General features: G+C 38.2%; 1 protein-coding gene across 1 annotated transcript in view; it reads left to right on the top strand.

The window, feature by feature from the left end:
- Positions 1-358: 358 nt before the first annotated feature.
- Positions 359-19566, top strand: part of LOC100771374 (spectrin alpha chain, erythrocytic 1) — a 70092-nt gene continuing 50884 nt past the window's right edge. Inside the window, exons 1-16 of the mRNA XM_035445668.1 lie at positions 359-619; positions 1836-2072; positions 3279-3404; positions 5318-5458; positions 6160-6306; positions 6672-6805; positions 7480-7624; positions 10109-10263; positions 11083-11218; positions 11330-11431; positions 12318-12455; positions 13199-13309; positions 14315-14392; positions 14964-15119; positions 17225-17429; positions 18812-18993. Of these exons, the coding sequence (XP_035301559.1) occupies positions 596-619; positions 1836-2072; positions 3279-3404; positions 5318-5458; positions 6160-6306; positions 6672-6805; positions 7480-7624; positions 10109-10263; positions 11083-11218; positions 11330-11431; positions 12318-12455; positions 13199-13309; positions 14315-14392; positions 14964-15119; positions 17225-17429; positions 18812-18993 (2217 nt within the window). The 5' untranslated portion in view covers positions 359-595. The remainder of the gene's footprint in view (positions 620-1835; positions 2073-3278; positions 3405-5317; positions 5459-6159; positions 6307-6671; positions 6806-7479; positions 7625-10108; positions 10264-11082; positions 11219-11329; positions 11432-12317; positions 12456-13198; positions 13310-14314; positions 14393-14963; positions 15120-17224; positions 17430-18811; positions 18994-19566) is intronic.

Here is a 19566-nt window from a genome sequence, read left to right as displayed (position 1 = left end):
TTAGAAAGATCCGGGAGGAAATTTGAATTAAGTTATTGACCAAAAGGTAGTTAAATACATGAAGCTGGGTCTTGGCAAAGTGGTTGCAATGTACTTCCTAGAAAGAGATCAGAACAAGAAAGTCACGTCTTTGAATTCCCTCAGCTCTCCAGTGTGGAGTCCAAGAAGGAGCAACCTGGAATTCTTTCCTGATTTATAAATTCTCTGACCTTCTAAGAGCTAATACTGAATAAAACACAAGCCAACACAGCCACTTGCCTTTCATCTGTCACTGTTTTTCTGGAGTACTTTTGCATCTGTGAACTTTGTTTTCTTTCCTTTTTTAAATTCCCATTGAGGCCCTGAGAGCCACAGCCCCCAAAACTGATGAGTCACCTTGTCTGTGGAAGTCAGCCACTGCCTCAGCTGAAACTGTCCCCAGGAGATAATGCTGATTGTCTATGCTTGGCGGGATTCTAAAACTTGTTTTTTCCTCTCGGTCTTTGCCACATTCATGTTTCTGACATTCCTATTTGAGGTGGACTACACATTCAAAGAACATTTTTTTCTCTTTTAGCTACATTTCATCTAGCAAACTTTCAGACTCTGGGGAGAAATGGAGCACCCTTCAAAGGAAGCTGTGAGTAGAGGAATTCTCATCCCTGATGCAATTAGGAAAGCTATCTCTTCTGAATTTTCCATTCCATCTTCACAGGGTCACTAAAAATCACACTTTTTGACTTTAAAGTTGTAGAAAATTTTGCTTCTAAATATTTTGTGAATGTTTTGCTTTTTAAAATAACCTAGAACTTTATACCTATATACTAATAAAAATTCAGCAGTTACTTGCTAAAGTCAGATAATTCCTAAAGAAAACAACTAGGTTATTTGAGACCAAATAATACCTTTAATAGTTTGTGTTCGTGTGGAATAGCTTAATTTTATAGTCATCTCAGTAATTACTGGGCCATAGAAAACTATTTTTGAAAAATAAAGAAACATTAAAATATAAACTTCTGCATTGCATTTTTTAGATTTAAGAAACAAGAGAAGTAGTTTCTTATAGGAACTATAGAAATGACCCTATGGAAATTTTCCTGGATATTGTTACACCAACTGGATTTCTATAAAATAAAGCATAATTTTGTATTGATAATAATATAATGTTTTATATTCTAAAAAACAATACTGAAACACTAATAATTTACAGTGGTGACAAGTGAGTAGAAGACAGGTTGAATTTAAACTTTCTTATATTTTTAGATAATTTTAGTTAATAAAATAAGAAGAATATATAATACATAATCTATACTTTTAAAGAAGATACATATTCATGGGTGTGTGTGTGTGTGTGTGTGTGTGTGTGTGTGTGTGTGTGTAATTCATTAAGTTAATTGCAAACCATCCCTGACTATTCATTAAATTTATGGTCTGATCAGCACTTATTAATGGTGTTTAGCCTTTGAAGGGTATAAAATATAAACTAGCATTTTGTTATTATCAATCTGAAATTTGTGATATTGCTTCATCAGTCCAAATTCATTCTTTCTGTAGAATATTTTGGATGATTAAGAACTATTAATCTAAGCAATAGCTATTTATAGTTAAAATTATACAGTTACAGCCCCTCAAACAGTATGAATTAACAGGTTTAACAATGTGTAAATATATTTTCAATGTTGGAGACTGCCTTGGGATATGTAAGAAGGATAACATTATAAATAAGAGAAATAGCAACAATTAGAGGCATCATTTATTTTTCTTCTTATAATCTTTAATTGACATAATAATCATACATACATATTTTGGGACACAGAATAGTGTTTCAAAACATAATGATACTTTCTAACTTATAGGCTGTGGAAAGCAGTGGACCCAAGGTTTTGGAAACAGCAGAAGAAATCCAGCACAGAAGACAGGAGGTGTTAGACCAGTACCAGAGGTTCAAGGAACGTGTTGCTGAGAGGGGTCAGAAGCTTGAAGAGTCTTATCACTATCAAGTTTTCAGGAGAGATGCAGACGACCTGGAGAAGTGGATCATGGAGAAGCTTGAGATTGCAAAAGATAAGAGTTATGAACCCACGAATATACAGGTGACTTAGTACCACAGATGTTCCCAAAATTCACCCTATATTATCTAGAAAATTAACTGGGCTTTTCTTTATGTTAATGTTGAAGGGTGTGTGTAAGTACAAACTAATCCTATGTTAGAAAGAAGCCAAAATAGTGGAATGGGAAGTTTGTAAGTTCATCTAAGAAAAAGGCTGAAGTTGGTCCTTCTTTATCGTGTTGGAAATTTGAGACAGAAGAGAAAAAGGAAACCAAAACAAAATGACATTATATCAGCAGTTGAAAATACAGAAATACTGTATCACATTGAAGTCCCATTCAGAACTCACCTTCTTATAATTATGTAGATGTCAAAGAAAGATTATACTATTACCAGAGACAAAAGTTCTACGTTATCTCCATCTTGTATTTCTAAACTTTCAGAATCTTATCTGCAAATAAAACTCATCCAAGCCAGAATTTTATAAGAGCTTACTAGACAAAATAGAGGCTGAGAGTTCAAGAAACTATTGACATAACATGTGCTTTTACTATTGTGACATTAATGATGAAACAATTGATTTCTTTTAAGATAGTAAAAATCATCAGTACTTCTAGAGCAACTGTTGTCCATTCTCTCCAGCAGCAGGGATTTTTCTAGCTTTCCTCAAAAATGTTGCTTATGATTGTTGTTAAGTTCAAATACAAGGTTGCAAGACAAGCACTTTGGTGAAAAACTCTACCTCTATCAGTTGGCATAGTGCATAGCAAGAACACAATTGGTGATTGGTGTTGATCAGGGAACATTGGGTGATGTATGTGTGCAATGGATTAATTCACATATGTCAAGAGCAAGATCACCATGAACTTAATAAATAATTTCATTTTGTGCACTGTACTTTTAAAAAGAGAACTCAGTGTCTCCATGTATTACATGGTTTTATTGATATAGGAGTGTGTGGACCGTTGAGTAGCATATTATTTTATTTATAATTTTCCAAAAGAAGTACCAATAGAAAAGACCATCTGTGTTACCTCTGATTAAGGGAGGTGTGTTCAGTTGTTCTACCTTGAGTACACACTTGTTTGTTTCAGGATGTAATGGTTTCTACTATGACCAAGGGAAATCGCCGAGTACAAGAAGGGGAGTGGGAAGTCTGCTTAGAATTGAGAGGAGGAACAGAAAAAGTACTTGGTGTTCCTGTGAGACTGCATTTCATTACTCATAAACTCTCATTTCCAAATTGCAGGGGAAGTATCAGAAGCATGAATCCTTTGTAGCAGAGGTGCAAGCCAAATCAAGGGTACTTCCTGAACTGGAAGAAACCAGGGAAGCCCGATTTGCAGAAGACCATTTTGCCCATGAAGCCACCAAGGTAAATGAATTGTAGGGACTCAAAGTCAAGCCACTAATTGCTAATTGTGTTATCAGGGTTTCAGGGGATTATGCTTGGTAAAACTTGATGTAGCTGTCATAGAACAAGGGCTCAAAACACTTGTTTCTTATTGAAATTGGGGCAGGAGAAATGACAGGTCATACTTGTGTTTCATAGGTGGAGAAAGAACTATGGTATGGAATGCCCTTTGGCAGTCATTATACTTGTCTTTGTGTCAAGATCAAGGCCACTTCATCTTATCCCACATTTCTCAGATGAAATGACTTTTACAAAGACACTTTCATAATGTTTTCCATTTGAATTTTCTTTGAATTCTTCCCATTTTCCAGTGAAGGTTTACTCTTTTCACACAACACACCCCATTTCTGACAGTATAATTCCTCATAATTTCCTTCCTATTTACAAAAACAAAAAAACAAAAATCCCTAAAATCTAACAACTTCAGAAAACTTTCTTGGATGTCATGACCTTAGCATCATAGTTATTTAAACAATCATTATCTACTGTGTGCCTATTCTTAGTGTCACGGCTACTTTCTGACTAATTCATATATTCTTTTAGTATGAGTAAAAATTTTAGCTTATGTATTTTTAAATTACAAAACCAGTTTTTATTACATAACTTTCAATTGAGGCTAGTCTTTCTATATGTATTATAAATATTCTAGCCCATGATAATGTTAGCAAAAGAAAAAAATAATTTTACCTAGGAAAATCAGATTTTAATCTGATTTGAAAGTATTAACAAGAATATCTCAATTCTTATTCTTTCATTTAAAATAGAACTTTTATATTATAGTGTTCTATGAAAGTCCTTATATTAATTGAAGTATTTAAAACTGGATATGATGGTATATGCCTATAACCCCACAGTGGAGAGATGGAGGCAGAAGGGTGGTGAGTTCAGGTCTAGTCTGGGCTACATAGTGAGATGTTGTTTTCTAAAATCTATAATTCAAAATGAAACAAAACTGTCTGAAAAATGGCTGGGTGTTGGTACATGCCTTTAATCCCAGCACTTGGGAGGCAGAGGCAGGCGGATCTCTATGAGTTCAAGGCCAGCCTGGTCTACAGATCGAGTGCCAGGATAATCTCCAAAGCTACACAGAGAAACCCTGTCTTAATCCCCCTCAAACCCTGAAAAGTGTTTAAAACAACTATCCATTACCGTCACTGAGGTTATACTGGACACCACAGTGGGGTTCAAAGAAATGTGCTCCATATCCTACCGAGAGCAATGGAGCAGTCAAAGATACAAGATTTTTAAAGGGTAGCACAAGGCTTACCAGTTTCCCATGATTAGCAGAACATGATGTTCTGATCTAATCTGGCATTCAAGTTCTTCTACATGTTTTCAAACTATGTAGTCCCAAAATAGTCTTCCTGTTTTAATGAAAGGGTTTACCAGTTACTCAGAAGAATTGAGGCCTTTATACTTACTGACAAGAGTTCATATGTTCCTCCTATGATGTTGCTATGACTGTTTGCTGTACATAGAACATTCTCTACCTATCATCTATCCAACAGAAATCTTTCTGTCCTTAAGACTCAGTCAAAATGAGCCCTCTCCTGTGCAAACTTCCCACCACCCTTTTACCATGTGATAGCTTGTAGTTTTCAATTCTTTAAAATGTCAAGACATTTTAACAAAATTTTCTCTCACTGAAGATCATGTGTGGTTTAGCTTAGTGGGTGTACGTGTGTGTGTGTGTGTGTGTGTGTGTGTGTGTGTGTTCATGCTGCGTAATGTGGCATACTTGCAGAGATGTCAGAGGGTTCTCTCCTTCCACCATATTTTTCAGGAATCAAACTCTGGTTGTTGGGCTTGCAAGGCAAAGGCTTTTCCCCATTGAGCTATTTGCCAGGCCAGCTCTTCTGCTCTCTTGCTTACAGACCCATCTGAAGGAACTTCGCCACCTGTGGGATCTGCTGTGGGAGTTGACCCAAGAGAAAAGTGAGGTGCTGCTGCAGGCACTGAAGTTCTATCAGTACTCGCAGGACTGTGAAGACATCTTGGAATGGATCAAAGAAAAGGTACAAGCCAACATACTCGTGTGTGCTCTGATGGCTCTGTCTCAGCACTCCGTAGTAACTCTCTATTGCTTACTCAGGTAGTCTTGGGTAGTTGAAGAATCTCTTTCTGGACTTCATTCTTTGGGGGAAAGGTGAATTTTAGCAAAGATTTGAGGAAATTCTGAAGATTAATGTTGTAGGGAATAAACCTAAATACACAGGTGTGATTATGGCAAAGACAAGACTTAACATACTTTCAGTATGATCTATGCTCATCACCCTTTTCTCCCCATGCTGTTGACTCCCCAATGCAAAGGTTTTCCTTACACTCTGGATCTTGGCTGAAACAATTTTCAACTGTTGTTTCTCAGTGCATAGTACCCCAGTTGGGGCTGAAGTCACATACACACATGAGCTGTGCTTTTGGCAAATGCTTGATTCCAAAGGAGGCAGAGTAGGAAGAACTGTTCACTGGTCTTCTAAAACATAGAAGGAACTTCCAGACACTCTCCCAACAATCGCCCTAATCTTACCAAAGAATTATCCCAAAAGACAAATCCCCAGATCAATGTGTCATCCCAAGAGTTAATCCGGCTTTTCTCAGGAAGGGTCTCCATTTGTGTTATCCTGAGAAATCAACAGGGGCTTGGGACTTTTGACCTGCAAAATAATTTCTAGATTTTTTTCTGCTGGTGATTTTATGGACTTTTCTGTACTTACAGGAAGCTATAGTGACATTAGTAGAGTTGGGTGATGACTGGGAACGAACTGAAGTCCTCCATAAGAAGTTTGAAGAGTTCCAAGAAGAACTGACAGCTCGGAAGGGAAAAGTGGACAAAGTGAACCAGTATGCTGATGAGTGTGCCCAGGTAAGGTGGAAGCCAAAGGGGCATTCCAGGGAAAGGATTCTGGTCTTAATCATGGTGGGATATGAGGAAATGTGACATTGTAAGAGAGTAGACAGATGCACCTCCATGGACTGACATGTTATGAGCCGCTTTTAACCTCTGGTCACAGACTCCCCCTTCTGATCCATAAAAATTACTGTGTGTGTGTGTGTGTGTGTGTGTGTGTGTGTGTGTGTGTGTGTGTGTGTGTGTGTGATGGCAATGGTATCCTGTTGCCTATGAAACCATGCTTCTTCATATGGCAGTGTGACAAGGTGTGATGTATAAATTCAGTGTTAAAGTGATTTTTTTGGTATGGCGTCATCTTTGTTGGTTTACTTTTTTAGAATAAACATCCTAAGTTGCCTGAGATAAAGGCAAAACAGGATGAGGTAAATGCTGCCTGGGATCGTCTCTGGAACTTGGCTCTGAAGAGACGAGAAAATCTATCGAATGCTGCAGACCTCCAAAGATTCAAAAGGTATGATGCTGATGGTATAGCACAGTGGGCAGTGGTCTACTGCAACAGAATCCCTGCCTTTGATCCCCATCACCATCTAAACTAAGACGGTAGAGGCAAACAGACTATAACCCTAGCCATTCCACAAGTGGAAGCAGGTGAATAAGGACTTCAAAAAGTGTGACCTTGGGCCCTATTGATAGGCATGTATCAGATTTATTTGTATTACCCTCTGCCTACTCCTGCTGGCATTACTCAAAGTACCTCAAAAGCCAAAGGCCATCATTTCTTCACCTTTGAGATACAAATGACTTAAGAAAGCAAAGACCAACTTGATATCCAATGTTTTGATTATGTTATCCGAACAATAAAGAAGTATAAAACTGCTGTATTGGTACAAAGCAAAGAGGACATGTAGGAATTAGATGAGTCAGAGGGAAAGAATGAGTGGTATTCAGGAATAACTTCTCACATGTCAGACACGGGTAGTGTCTCCGGCAGATCAATAGATCCCCTGGACTAGAACATGTCACTGGGAAAAAACAAGCAAGTATGTTCTAAGTTACTTCATGGTTGTTTGTTGAAAAATAGAGTAGTTGCTACTTGTGGGAACTAAGCTGGTCCTCCAGGTCTGTTTGCCCTGTCATGCCTGCCTGCCATCTTGGTTTGTTGGTGTTCATGATACTCTCTGGCAGGGATGTCACTGAAGCCATCCAGTGGATGGAGGAGAAAGAGCCTCTACTCACCTCTGAGGACTATGGCAAAGATCTTGTTAGTTCGGAAGCACTGTTTCACAATCACAAGGGGCTTGAAAGGAATCTCGCTGTCATGGATGACAAGGTAAGCTTTTGCTGGCTGGAGAAATGGCTGGTCCTAGACTCATAAAAGTTACGTGGTGACCTTCCTGCCTAGCACCATCCTCAAGAAGACACAGTAAAGTCACACTTTTTAACCAAGGATGGATTCTTCTGTGGCACTGCAGTATGCCTCCACATTCTAGATCATATGTATTCAGTGATACTGCAAGTCATTATGTTATATTCAAACTACTTTTATTTAAACATACACATATGTTTCATATGCTATCATATTTTGTGATATGTGTTGCAACTAAACAAAATACCTCCAAGAATGATTCACTAATCTCCCTCAGTAAAGCGCTTTGCAACTATTTGTTTTCCCTCTCAACACATTCTCTTCTGTAGCAGTTGGACCCTGGTTTTCACCCTTCATACTGTAAGTCAGGGAAGGAATTTCTTCTTTCATAATAAACTGAGAGACTTTAAAATCCAAATCTATCTTTTCACTCCCTTCTTTTTAATTTTTTATTCATTTTATATACCAACCACAGTCCCCCCCTTCCTCCCACTCCCCCTCCATCTTCTCCCCACCCCACCCCCATCCACTCCTCAGAAAAGGTAAGGCCTCCCTTAGAACATCAAGTTAAGGCAGGACCTCACTCAGAATGATTTTTTCTAGTTTCATCCATTTGCCTGAAAATTTCATGATGCCATTGCTTTTTCCAGCTGAGTAACAATCCACTGTGTATATGTACCACATTTTCTTTATCCATTCTTCAATTGAGGGTCATCTAGGTTGTTTCCAGGTTCTGGCTATTACAAATATTGCTGCTATGAACATAGTTGAACAGATGTTCTTGTGGTGTGATTGAGCATTCTTTGGGTATCTGCCCAAGTTCACTCCCTTCTAGAAGATGAAAACCTCTCATTTATATGCCTAGAAGAACAGACACAGGCACACTAGAACTCAGAGCAAGCCTGTATTCCTGGGACAATTTCTGTCCTTCATTTCTTCCTTTGTTACTAATATTTCTGCCACTGTGGCCACAGTATCCAGCAGAAACTATCTAAGGGTAGATGCACTTATTTTGGCTCACAATTCCAGAGGTTTCAGTCTATCATGTGTTAGCCTTGTGTGCTTTGGAAGAACATCTTGTTGATAAAAAGTGGTGGAGAACAGCTGTTCACTTCATGACTAACCAAGAAATACAGAGAAGAATACAGGAAAGGCATAGAATTAAATAGAATTCCCAAGAACATGCCTTCATCAATCTGCTTCCTTCAAGCCAACCTCTTGCCTTCTATCACCCCACCACACCACACCCACCACACCCACCCCAGACACACACACACAATACCAGATCATAAACCCATCAAGAGATTGATTCACTGACTAGTTAGAGCTCTAGTTGTCTCTAGAAACACACCACTCTCACAAACACCCAGAGAGGTGCTTTACTATATTAGGCATTTATTAACCCAATCTTGTTGGTAATCAAAACTTACATAATATTCCATTTTACAACTTCAGTTACAGTTAGGGCAGACACCCATACGTTTTCAACAAAGAGGCAGAGTACAGAAAGATCATACCTGCCTGCTTTGAATAAAGCCCTGTCCCTTGGACCACATCCACCTTCCCACTTCCATTGTTGTTCATTTCTTGCTTTGTGGTTGGTCTATTTTGCCCTAACAATAAATGCTGAAATTATAGGACACAATGTGTAATGGTAACAATACCTCAAACTCTCAACAGTATCTGATTGTGTTTAAGAATAATTAAAGAAATAATAATGGCATGTAAAAAGTCACCTGTGCTATATTTTACTATAGTATCCCGGATCTCCAGAGCTAAAGGGTTAAGTGGTTTTCTTCAGGTTTGGGATAAAAGTGTCCTTCCTGACTGTAGACAGTAACATCTACAGAGATATCATAGAGAGATGATGAGGGATAAACCTTGTTCTGAACCTTGCTTCAGACGTGAGCAGCATGACTGAAAGAGTAAAACAACACTTCTCACTGGGCACTGGTGGCACACGCGTTTAATCCCAGGACTCAGGAAGTAGAGGCAGGTGGATCTCTGTGAGTTTGAAGTCAGCCTGGTCTCCAGATCAAGTGCCAGAATAGGCTCCAAAGCTACACAGAGAAACCCTGTCTCGAAAAACAAAAAACAAAAAACAAAAAACAAAAAAAAAACCAGCACTTCTCTGTTGTCACTCATACAACATAGAAATAAGAATAATTTATCAAAAAAGAGAAAAGAAAAGAATATTTCCTGTGATATTATCAAATGAACAACATAATATGAGAAAATACTTGTAAAGTATAAAACATATTATGGATAATAAGGATTTTAAAAATTGTCATTAACATAGAATATTTTTATTAGTCAAGTATTGTAATATAAATATACTTATCAATCATTACTATTCAGGTCATTGCTTTTATTATTCTCTCTTCTATAAAGCTCTGCCAGGGGTGACGGTGCCTGAATTTTTTAGTAGGTTTCTTTCTTATTCCAAAGGTGAAGGAGTTGTGTGCCAAAGCAGACAAGCTGATGACTTCCCATCCTGCGGATGCCACGCAGATCCAGCAGATGAAAGTGGATCTGCTCTCCAACTGGGAACACATCCGTGCCTTGGCCACGAACCGATATGCAAAGCTGAAGGCTTCTTATGGGTCAGAAATTGCACATGTTGTCCTACCTCTTCCAGGGAGTCCCAAAGCAGAAAAAGCTTAAAAGGATTCTCAGTTCTCCTGCCTGCTCTCTAGAGGCAAATGATATTTTAGTTTGTCCAAGAAGTCCTTTTGCAAACTGGTAGAATACTCAGTATCATACATGCCCCTCAACCACAGCCTTTATCTTTCCTGTCTGCATAGCTGTAAGATGTTATAAAGTAGCCTATAAAACTGGAAAGACTTTGGCAAAAGTTGTAAACAAGGTTTTAAGCTAAAGGGTAAAAACTGGTATCTTGACTATCAGTTAAAACTTCTAAATATCTGTGATAACAAGTCATAATTTTAGTAGTTAATTCTCAGAGATAGTAATCCAACCATCAAGAGATAGAAGATAGTACCAAAGCTATCATTATGATTTATAACCAAATAATGAATATTTAACTTTTTAAATAGATAATAATCTTATGAGTATTTTTGATTAGTAGAGTAAATACTAGCTACGATAGTTTTGAGAAAACACAACTCTATCTCCTCTCTGATAGTTGCATGGCATGTATCCATTTTCTGGCCGCATCATGAGACTTTACTCTTATGTACGTGTGACATTATGGTGACAGAATTATAACACACACACACAATGATACACCTACTCTAAGATCTAGGCCCCTGTGTAGAAAGGCTTCAAACCTACTGCACTGGAGGGGAAGGGGAGACGTGGAATTAGGATAAGGTGAACCTTCCTTGCTATTGCTTATGCCATGCATAGTCCTTTCAAATCAGGTATCCCCTTCCTGTCTTTTATCCTGTTTTCCCCCATAGATACCATCGGTTCTTATCTGACTATGATGAGCTCTCGGGCTGGATGAAGGAGAAGACTGCTCTGATCAATGCTGATGAGCTGCCTACAGATGTAGCCAGCGGGGAGGCACTACTAGCCAGACACCAACAGCATAAGGTAGGGGACAAAGGCTTCCCTAATAGGAGAAAGGATGGGGGACTTCATTCAATATGGAGAAGTCCAAGCAGTTTCTTGCTGCATTTGTGACATTCTGTTTTGTGACCACAGCATGAGATCGACTCGTATGATGACAGATTTCAATCTGCCGATGCGACTGGTCAAGATCTGCTGGACGGTAATCACGAAGCTTCTGAGGAAATTCGTGAGAAGGTAAGCTACTTTCACACAGTGTGTGAAGTGTCAATGATATAGTCCGCCCTCATCTATTTTGTAAATCTCTCTTTGGAAAGGGAAAAGGAGATACCTGAACATGTTAATGGTGTGTCTGGAGTCCACCTAGTCCTTATCACGTATGCATTAACTAAGCTGAGTCACTTAAAATCCCCACAAGATCGGCAATTGCAATTGCTCTGCTTTGGGCATCGCTTCGTCAATTCTCTGAGTCACACTTAATTTGAAACCTTTATACCACCTTGTATCATTGTTTTATTTTAGCACATCTTCACACCCAACTCTAGAAGGTAAATTCATTACTGAATTTACCTTGATAATATTTGGGTTCCCTACAATGCCTAGTCCAGTGATGTGCACCTGTACCGTTTATGCTCTCCTCCATACAATCTCAAATTAAGGTGATTTTTCACCACTGGTGAGGAAATCATCAAATATCCACCTCTTTTAGCCACTCTATTCCTCCCCAAGTGCAATATAACCTCAGTGCTCATATTCCTGACAATATAATTTTCTTGTGGTTTGATGTTTTTTCTTCATCCCTGATGCTGCTCGATAACTGTAAATTTCTTGATACAATAGTCCTTATAATCCTTGTAGTTTCATTCCCTAGCTCTCCCTGGCTGAATTAATCTTTCCTTCTTTTTTTAAGCATATAAACATATTATGTCTCTTCATGGCATTTATCCTATTTTTCCTATACTGCACTTATTTGCTTGAAGGTGTTAGTACCTTAGAAAAGTAGCTCATTTCTTACTCACTTTTGCCTTTTTCAAATGGCAATGCATTTATTAGCTGCTCAGTAAGTGAAGGATAAAATTTATTGGTTAATTTTTTTTGATACAATGTCCCTTCCTTTCTTAAGATGACAAAACTAGCCAATGACTGGGCTGCTCTGCTTGAACTGTGGGACAAGTGTCAGCATCAGTACCGTCAGTGCCTGGATTTTCACCTCTTCTACCGAGACAGTGAACAAGTGGATAGTTGGATGAGCAGACAAGAGGTAACAGAAAGCACCGTACCTGTCTTCAAATATCACTTCTTCCATTCTTTATCTATGTCTTTGACTACTATTAGCATCCTCAAAGTCATTTCTTTAGTACAAAGTTGTCTCAGGAACTGGAGGATGATCCATGGCAAAAAGTAAAGATGGGTTAGCTCTGTAAGGGTGCTGCTACAATTCCCTTCATGTGCAAATGCATAGAAAAATACTTAAGTACAAGCTGGGCATAGTGGGCACACCTGCAATCCCACCACTCAGGATGCTGAGTTCACAGGAGGTCCAGAAATTTGAAAACAGTCTGTTCTACCTAGTGACACTGTCTTAAAAGCTACATTTAAGTATATAGCACAGAGATTTTTGACAACGGCTAAAGAAAAGTAAAATGAGTATCAAATGGGTACGGTCTCAGGCAGAAAAACATTATAAGTCATACAGGGTTAATGAGCAACTTCTTAAAGGAAGGTAATTTTGAGAACTCTAAATAATATTTAGTTAGTGGAGAGAATTCCATGTGACTATGCCAAGAGATAAAGGTAAGAAAGTTGCATGCAAGCATTAAAAGATGGGAATCTAAGCTCGAGATATTTGAAGTTAATTTCTACATAATATCCTTGTCTATTCAATTTCTCACCTTGTTTTTCAGTTCCCTAGACTACCTCCATTATCCTTGTCTCTGAGAAGTTCCAAGAGGAAAGGGTCTTGCCAATGAGAAAATCTGAGATATGGCTTTCTATCTTTTACAGGCCTTCCTGGAAAATGAGGACCTGGGGAACTCAGTGGGCAGTGTAGAAGCCCTTCTTCAAAAGCATGATGACTTCGAAGAAGCATTCACTGCCCAGGAAGAAAAGATTATAGTAAGTAATGGTTCTGGATGGACATGTGTTTCCTATTTACATACACTGTTTCCATACCTGCCGCTAAACCAAGTCCCTATTGTGACTACAATACCTAACATCAGGACTATTCCTTGTAAATTGCCACCCCTTCTTTGTTGTTGATAATACCTACTTACATGCCTTAAAATGCTGGGGTTTGGTTCTGTGAGCATGTAGAATGCCTATAATATACTTTCATTTTCAATCATAAAATTTATCAATATGGAAGAAGGACTTCAAGAGCATGATGAACTACATTGTCTATCTTTAATTGTCTTCTAGGGTAGTGCATACATGGCCATACACTATACATACACTATATATATATATATATATATATATATATATATATATATATATATAGAAAACAAGAATTGAATTCTAAAATTTCCCCTATTAATAACATGCATAAGTTTGCACTTCACTAATTCATATATGTGTTGCAGATACCCACAGGTAAAAATTTGAGTATAGAATAATTGTGTTATCACATACTTTATATAATTTTCCTATCCCAACTAATAAATCCATTCTGATCTTTAACAATTGGAGTGATTGATGAATCAATATAGATAAAAATTTACTTCTGTACTTCTTGTCTTCTTATCCCAGTGTAGCTATAAACAGACACATAGCTAAAGATGCATATAATACATTACTGGATTGGATAGACAGAAGAGCCGGTAAGAAAATGAGATTGGTTCTATCCTGGGTAGTACTTCTTCAGTGTTTACTCATATCAATGCCTGAATTCATGCACTATAACCTAGACTGTAAAAAATTATAGTGCAGAAAAGATAATTATCAAGCCTAGGGTATTCACTTTGAAGTATAGGTATATCAGAACTCACAACTAGGATCCAGGCCTTCTAACCTTCATGATTGTTGGACTTACACATTGATATTCTTTATCTTAAAGGGATGCTCAAACTGTAGCCACTCCTTTAGCTCTTGCTGAGAAAGGCATTGTTATTTTTTTTCCAGACCTTGGATGAAACTGCAACCAAGCTTATTGACAATGACCACTATGACTCTGAGAACATTGCTACTATTCGTGATGGGGTATGCCCAAGGCCCAGAGCCTCTATCTGCCTGACTTTCTCTGTTGCTGTGATGAAGTAGAGTAAAAGCAACTTGCTGGAGGAAAGAGTTTATTTGGCGTTTAGGTTGCAATACATTAGAAAGGGAAGCCAAGGTAGGAACCTGGAGGCAGGACCTGAAGCAGAGACCATTGAGGAATGCACTACACTCACTCACTCTATGGCTTGCTCAGCTTGTTTATTTATACAACTGAAGATCACCTGACATGGGAGGAACTGCTCACAGTGGGCTGGAGCAGTTCCTCTCCCATTAATTATTAATCAAGAAAATGTTCCCACAAATATGCCCACAGGTCAGTATTGTGGAGGCAATTCTTGAAGTTTAAACTTCCCAGATGACTCTCGTTTGCACAAATTGACCAAACTAGCCAATGCATTTCCTGGGCACGGAGATCAGGAAAAACACTGGGGGAAAGATAGGGTGGGCAATAATCTCAAGTGTATGTATTTGCTTTTGTTGGCTGTGAGCTTACTCACATATCAATGTGTGACGTGTGTGTGTGTGTGTGTGTGTGTGTGTGTGTGCTTTACAGCTGTTGGCCAGGCGTGATGCTCTGCGTGAAAGAGCCGCCACTCGCCGAAAATTGCTGGTAGATTCACTGCTTCTCCAACAACTGTATCAAGACTCAGATGACCTAAAAACCTGGATCAATAAGAAGAAAAAATTGGCTGATGATGAAGACTACAAGGTAGGGAGATTTGTTCAACCTTGTTTATACTTATGGGCAGCTGGTTTCATAGATTGTAGTTTGGAGCCAAAGGCTTCATTTATAGATAACAAAACAGCATGAAAAATGTGATGGCTCCCTGGGGCTACACACTTAGATAAAACCCAATGGTCTGGATTCTGGTTTTCTCATGCCCTATTCCTTTCTCTTCTCTCAACTAGATCACCTTCTAGAGTCCTTAACAGGATGGGGGACAGGGATGTTCCTTCCTTGGATGTTCATGGTCCCTCGAGTATAGCTTCTGCGTCTATGCATACCTCTCTCATTGGTGATACTTTATAGAGTCTTGTTATATTCCCAAGAAGGTCCCAAACTCAAAATCCTCCTGCCTCAGCCTCCTGAGCAGCTGGAATTCAAAGCTGTGTGTTGAAACCATAACTGGTCCTCCTATATACCTTTGTAATTGATAAGATTGTGCCTGGTTCAAGTGATACATTTAGTTATTTTAAAGCTAAAGTAAGCTCAGAAGTAACTGAAGCTTTTGGGTAATGTAGACTTTCTACCTCGGCCTTATGGCTGGAAGGAAGCAATTTTTTATTTCATGAGTGAAGAAGCCAGCTTCTGAATTGGAAGGTGTCCAACATTATCTAGTTATTTAGAGCATGTTACCCGCAGAGACTGAAAGCATATGGACTCTGGCAACCTGGGCTTGAAATTTTTCCCTGTAGTCTTTTAGCTTCTGTGATTATCAAAGTTGCTGGGAAATCTTTGAGCTATTGATTTCTCTTCATTAGAGTTGTGACAATGCATGCTTTCACTCACATTCGTGATGATATATTATTCACACATATGTATATGATATCTATATTTCTATATACGCTTTATTCATTAATGTATATTCGGTTCATACTTTAGATAATTGTGAACATTTTACTTTATCTTTCACTCTGTGAAAGTACAAAGCACATGGTTACATTTTCTAGAGGAGTAACAGCTCTAGTGCACCCAGAGTAAACAGCTCTAAAATGCAAATGTGTGGGTGGTATATGTACTGAAAAAGAAATGGAAAATATTTCTATTCATCACTACAGTTCTGATTGATGGCTCATGCTTGCATGGAGTCTTATTGAAATAATTTTCATGACCTAGTGCTGGAGGATATATATATATATATATATATATATATATATATATATAGAGAGAGAGAGAGAGAGAGAGAGAGAGACTTGTTTATTAACCTGGGTCATCTGTGTGATGTACGCATTGGAGCCTAGTGAACTCCTTTGTAGATGAACAACTGAAGACAATAAACAGTCTTCCCATAGGATGCATTGAATGGTAAGGCCCCATAAGTTCTGCTGATCTGTGTTTGGTTGTTGATATGCCCAGCCTAATACAACCCCATTGCAATCAGTCACATCTGCTGGCAGAAAATGACGGCACTGACTGTGTCATGCCCAGCATTTCACATCCCTTCTCCCTATCCTTTCATTCTTATACTCTTTCTACCATTTCTTTAAAGATGGTCCCGAGCCTTACAGGCAGTTTAGGGCTAAGCTCTCCACCTTTATTTATTGTCAGCACATTCAGCAAACATCTACCTCTGCATTCAGCATCATTTATTGCACAGATATGCTTTCCTGATTAAGGCTAAGAGTAACTTTGTTTATGAATATATGTATATGGCAGTTTGACACCATGACAATTTACAATAGGAATAAGTTTATCCCTAAGGACTGAAACCTCTTCAGCCACGGGCTTTTGACTAGCTTTCCAGCATCAAATATGAGTTCCCTTTGGGTGAACAAGCTTCACATTTAAGCAAAGAGTACTCGTTTACCCCAAGGCAGCCCTGACTCTAGTTCACTAGTAGGTATGTTTATCTTGCAAGTTAGCGTTATGTGTAGTTGAGTTCATATCTGAGTAAGACTGCTGATGCCTTCTCTCTATTAGCCTGATCGGTACTTTCTGGTGCTATGAAAGATAGTGAAATTGGAGAGAATCTTCCAGTTCAGTTCTACTTTGATTTTTCTATAGAGTCTCATCATCTAGTTCTGGTTTTCCTCAGAATGTCTGTTCCTCCTTCTTCAAGCAATTATTTCCTTTATTTTCTCACCATCTCTCAGGATGTACAGAACTTGAAGAGCCGGGTTCAGAAGCAATTAGACTTTGAAGAGGAACTGGCGGCTAATAAGATTATGCTCAACAACCTGGAGAAAACTGGCCAGGAGATGATTGAGGATGGTCACTACGCCTCTGAGGCTGTGGCCGCTCGCATGAATGAGGTTGCCAACCTCTGGAAAGAGTTGCTGGATGCAACAGCACTAAAAGGTTAGAAGCAAAGTTTTGGGTAAAGGATAATTCAATTCTTATTCTAAAATATATTGCTTCTGTCCTCATCATCTTGATATTTGGTGAATTGTTTGCAATGGAAGCCTAGCCATTTGCTTTCCTGTGTCATCTTGTCATCAACACTTAAAATCTAGTCTAAATATATCATGTTATATATTTAATCCTTTAAATATTTCCTTTATTTACATTGGAGTTTTGTTGTTGTCATTGGAACTTTCTTTTTTCCTTCAATTTTCTCCTAGATTTTTCTTTTCTTAAATAAATGTTGGAATATTGAAAGCCATGAATTCAGTATTGGCTTTGTATCTAAACCTAATATGCTAGAGTTATTTTTTAGCATGTTTGGTTATATAAACTAGATTTATAAGTGGGTCATAATATGAAGTGTTGAAATTGACATTAAGAGTTTAGAAATGAAAAGATTATTGGTGTCACACCCAATGGTCCTATGTATTTTGTTCTTGTAGGGTTGAGAAAATGCTTCTTTTTTGTCTATGAGAAACTTACCAGACCCTATTATAAGTTTTATAATATATATCTTCACTTATTTTTTATCTTGCCTCTTACATTAGGAAATTAAACATTTTTCAGTATTTTTACAAATGATGTTTTCTCTGTTGGTATGTTGTTGGTATCTGCTTTGTCATGACTCTCATTTGTAGACAGGATTTTGACCTGGGTATAGAAAATGGTATAGGAGATGTCACATTGGTTTCTTTGGATGTCATCCTAATTTGAGGCTTAATGAAACAAATACAGTGTCACTTTAATAATAAGATGCCATGGCTACTTTTCACAGCAGGAGACGGTAATTGTTTTGAAGAATACTAATGCAAATAGCTACAAGGTAATTGAATAGAGAAGTAGCCAAATATACTGGGAATCATCAAGGTATTTCTAGAAGATAAAATAAATGAAACATGGTTTGTAATAAAAGACAGTCACTAGTAGTAATGCTAGCCATATTCAAAACCACCTCAGAATTTCATACTTACCCAGCCCCCAAAGTTGAGCAAATGTTAGGTTTGGACTTGGATCTTATCCAAAGAAGGGTCTGTACAACATGTAGCAAATGACACTTGAAAATACCCAAAACAGTTGACAACTAATAAGTAGAACTGCATTTCACCAGAGAATTTAACTTACTGTTGGTGTGTTGATAACATCTCTGTATGTAAAACCAAATACCACCAGAATTCTAACTTAGGATGACTTCTTCTCTAACAGGATGTAAGACAGTTCCCTTATTTTTCTCTTTGGAATATCCAAACATATTCCTCATTAAGTTGAGGGCTGAGGTATTACAGTGTATAGAGAAAAGCCATAATTCTCTGTGTCTTCTACCCGATCTCCTCCCCTAGGGACCGAGCTGTATGAAGCTAACCAGCTGCTACAGTTTGATAACAATGCAGAAGACCTGAAACACTGGCTGGAGGACGTGGAGTGGCAGGTCACCTCTGAGGATTATGGGAAAGGCCTGGCCGATGTGCAGAATCTACTCAGGAAACATGGACTTCTTGAGTCAGCTGTGGCTGCTCGTCAGGTTTGGTTTTAGCTTTATGCTAGTTGTAGAAAACTGGACAGATACTCTGTGCATATTTGCAATCTGTAATTATTATTATTCCTATTAAGTGATTAGGAAATCAAAGGAAATTTTTTCAAAGATTTAGTTGGCCAACTGCCTCTTCCCACTATCTCTCATGTCCCATCATTCTACTGAGCATGTCTCCCTGGAAGCTGATGGCTAATGTAAGCACCTACTGACTATTCTAAATAGCACACCATTCTCTCAGTCTAGAGTCTTAGACTTCTTTAGACAGCCTTGCCATTTGCATTTCATCTGCTCACTTGTGGCCCATTTCACATTTGTCTGTATCAATACTATCACCTATAACACAAGAGCTTCCCATTCTCGTATTCTGCATCCTTGCAATCTTACCAATCCTTTTGAAAACATATTAAAACCCTAGCATCACAGGGAAAATTAAAGTGATAGGGCCTCCACTTTTCAGCACATGAAAATGTCATCCATAATTTTTTCTCAATTTTTTATTTAAATTAGAAACAAGATTGTTTTACATGTCAATCCCAGTTCCCTCTCCTTCCTCTCCTCCCC

This window comes from Cricetulus griseus, chromosome 5 (assembly GCF_003668045.3).
Source record: "Cricetulus griseus strain 17A/GY chromosome 5, alternate assembly CriGri-PICRH-1.0, whole genome shotgun sequence".
Lineage (NCBI taxonomy): Eukaryota > Metazoa > Chordata > Mammalia > Rodentia > Cricetidae > Cricetulus > Cricetulus griseus.
This window is presented reverse-complemented; position numbering and strand designations above follow the sequence as displayed.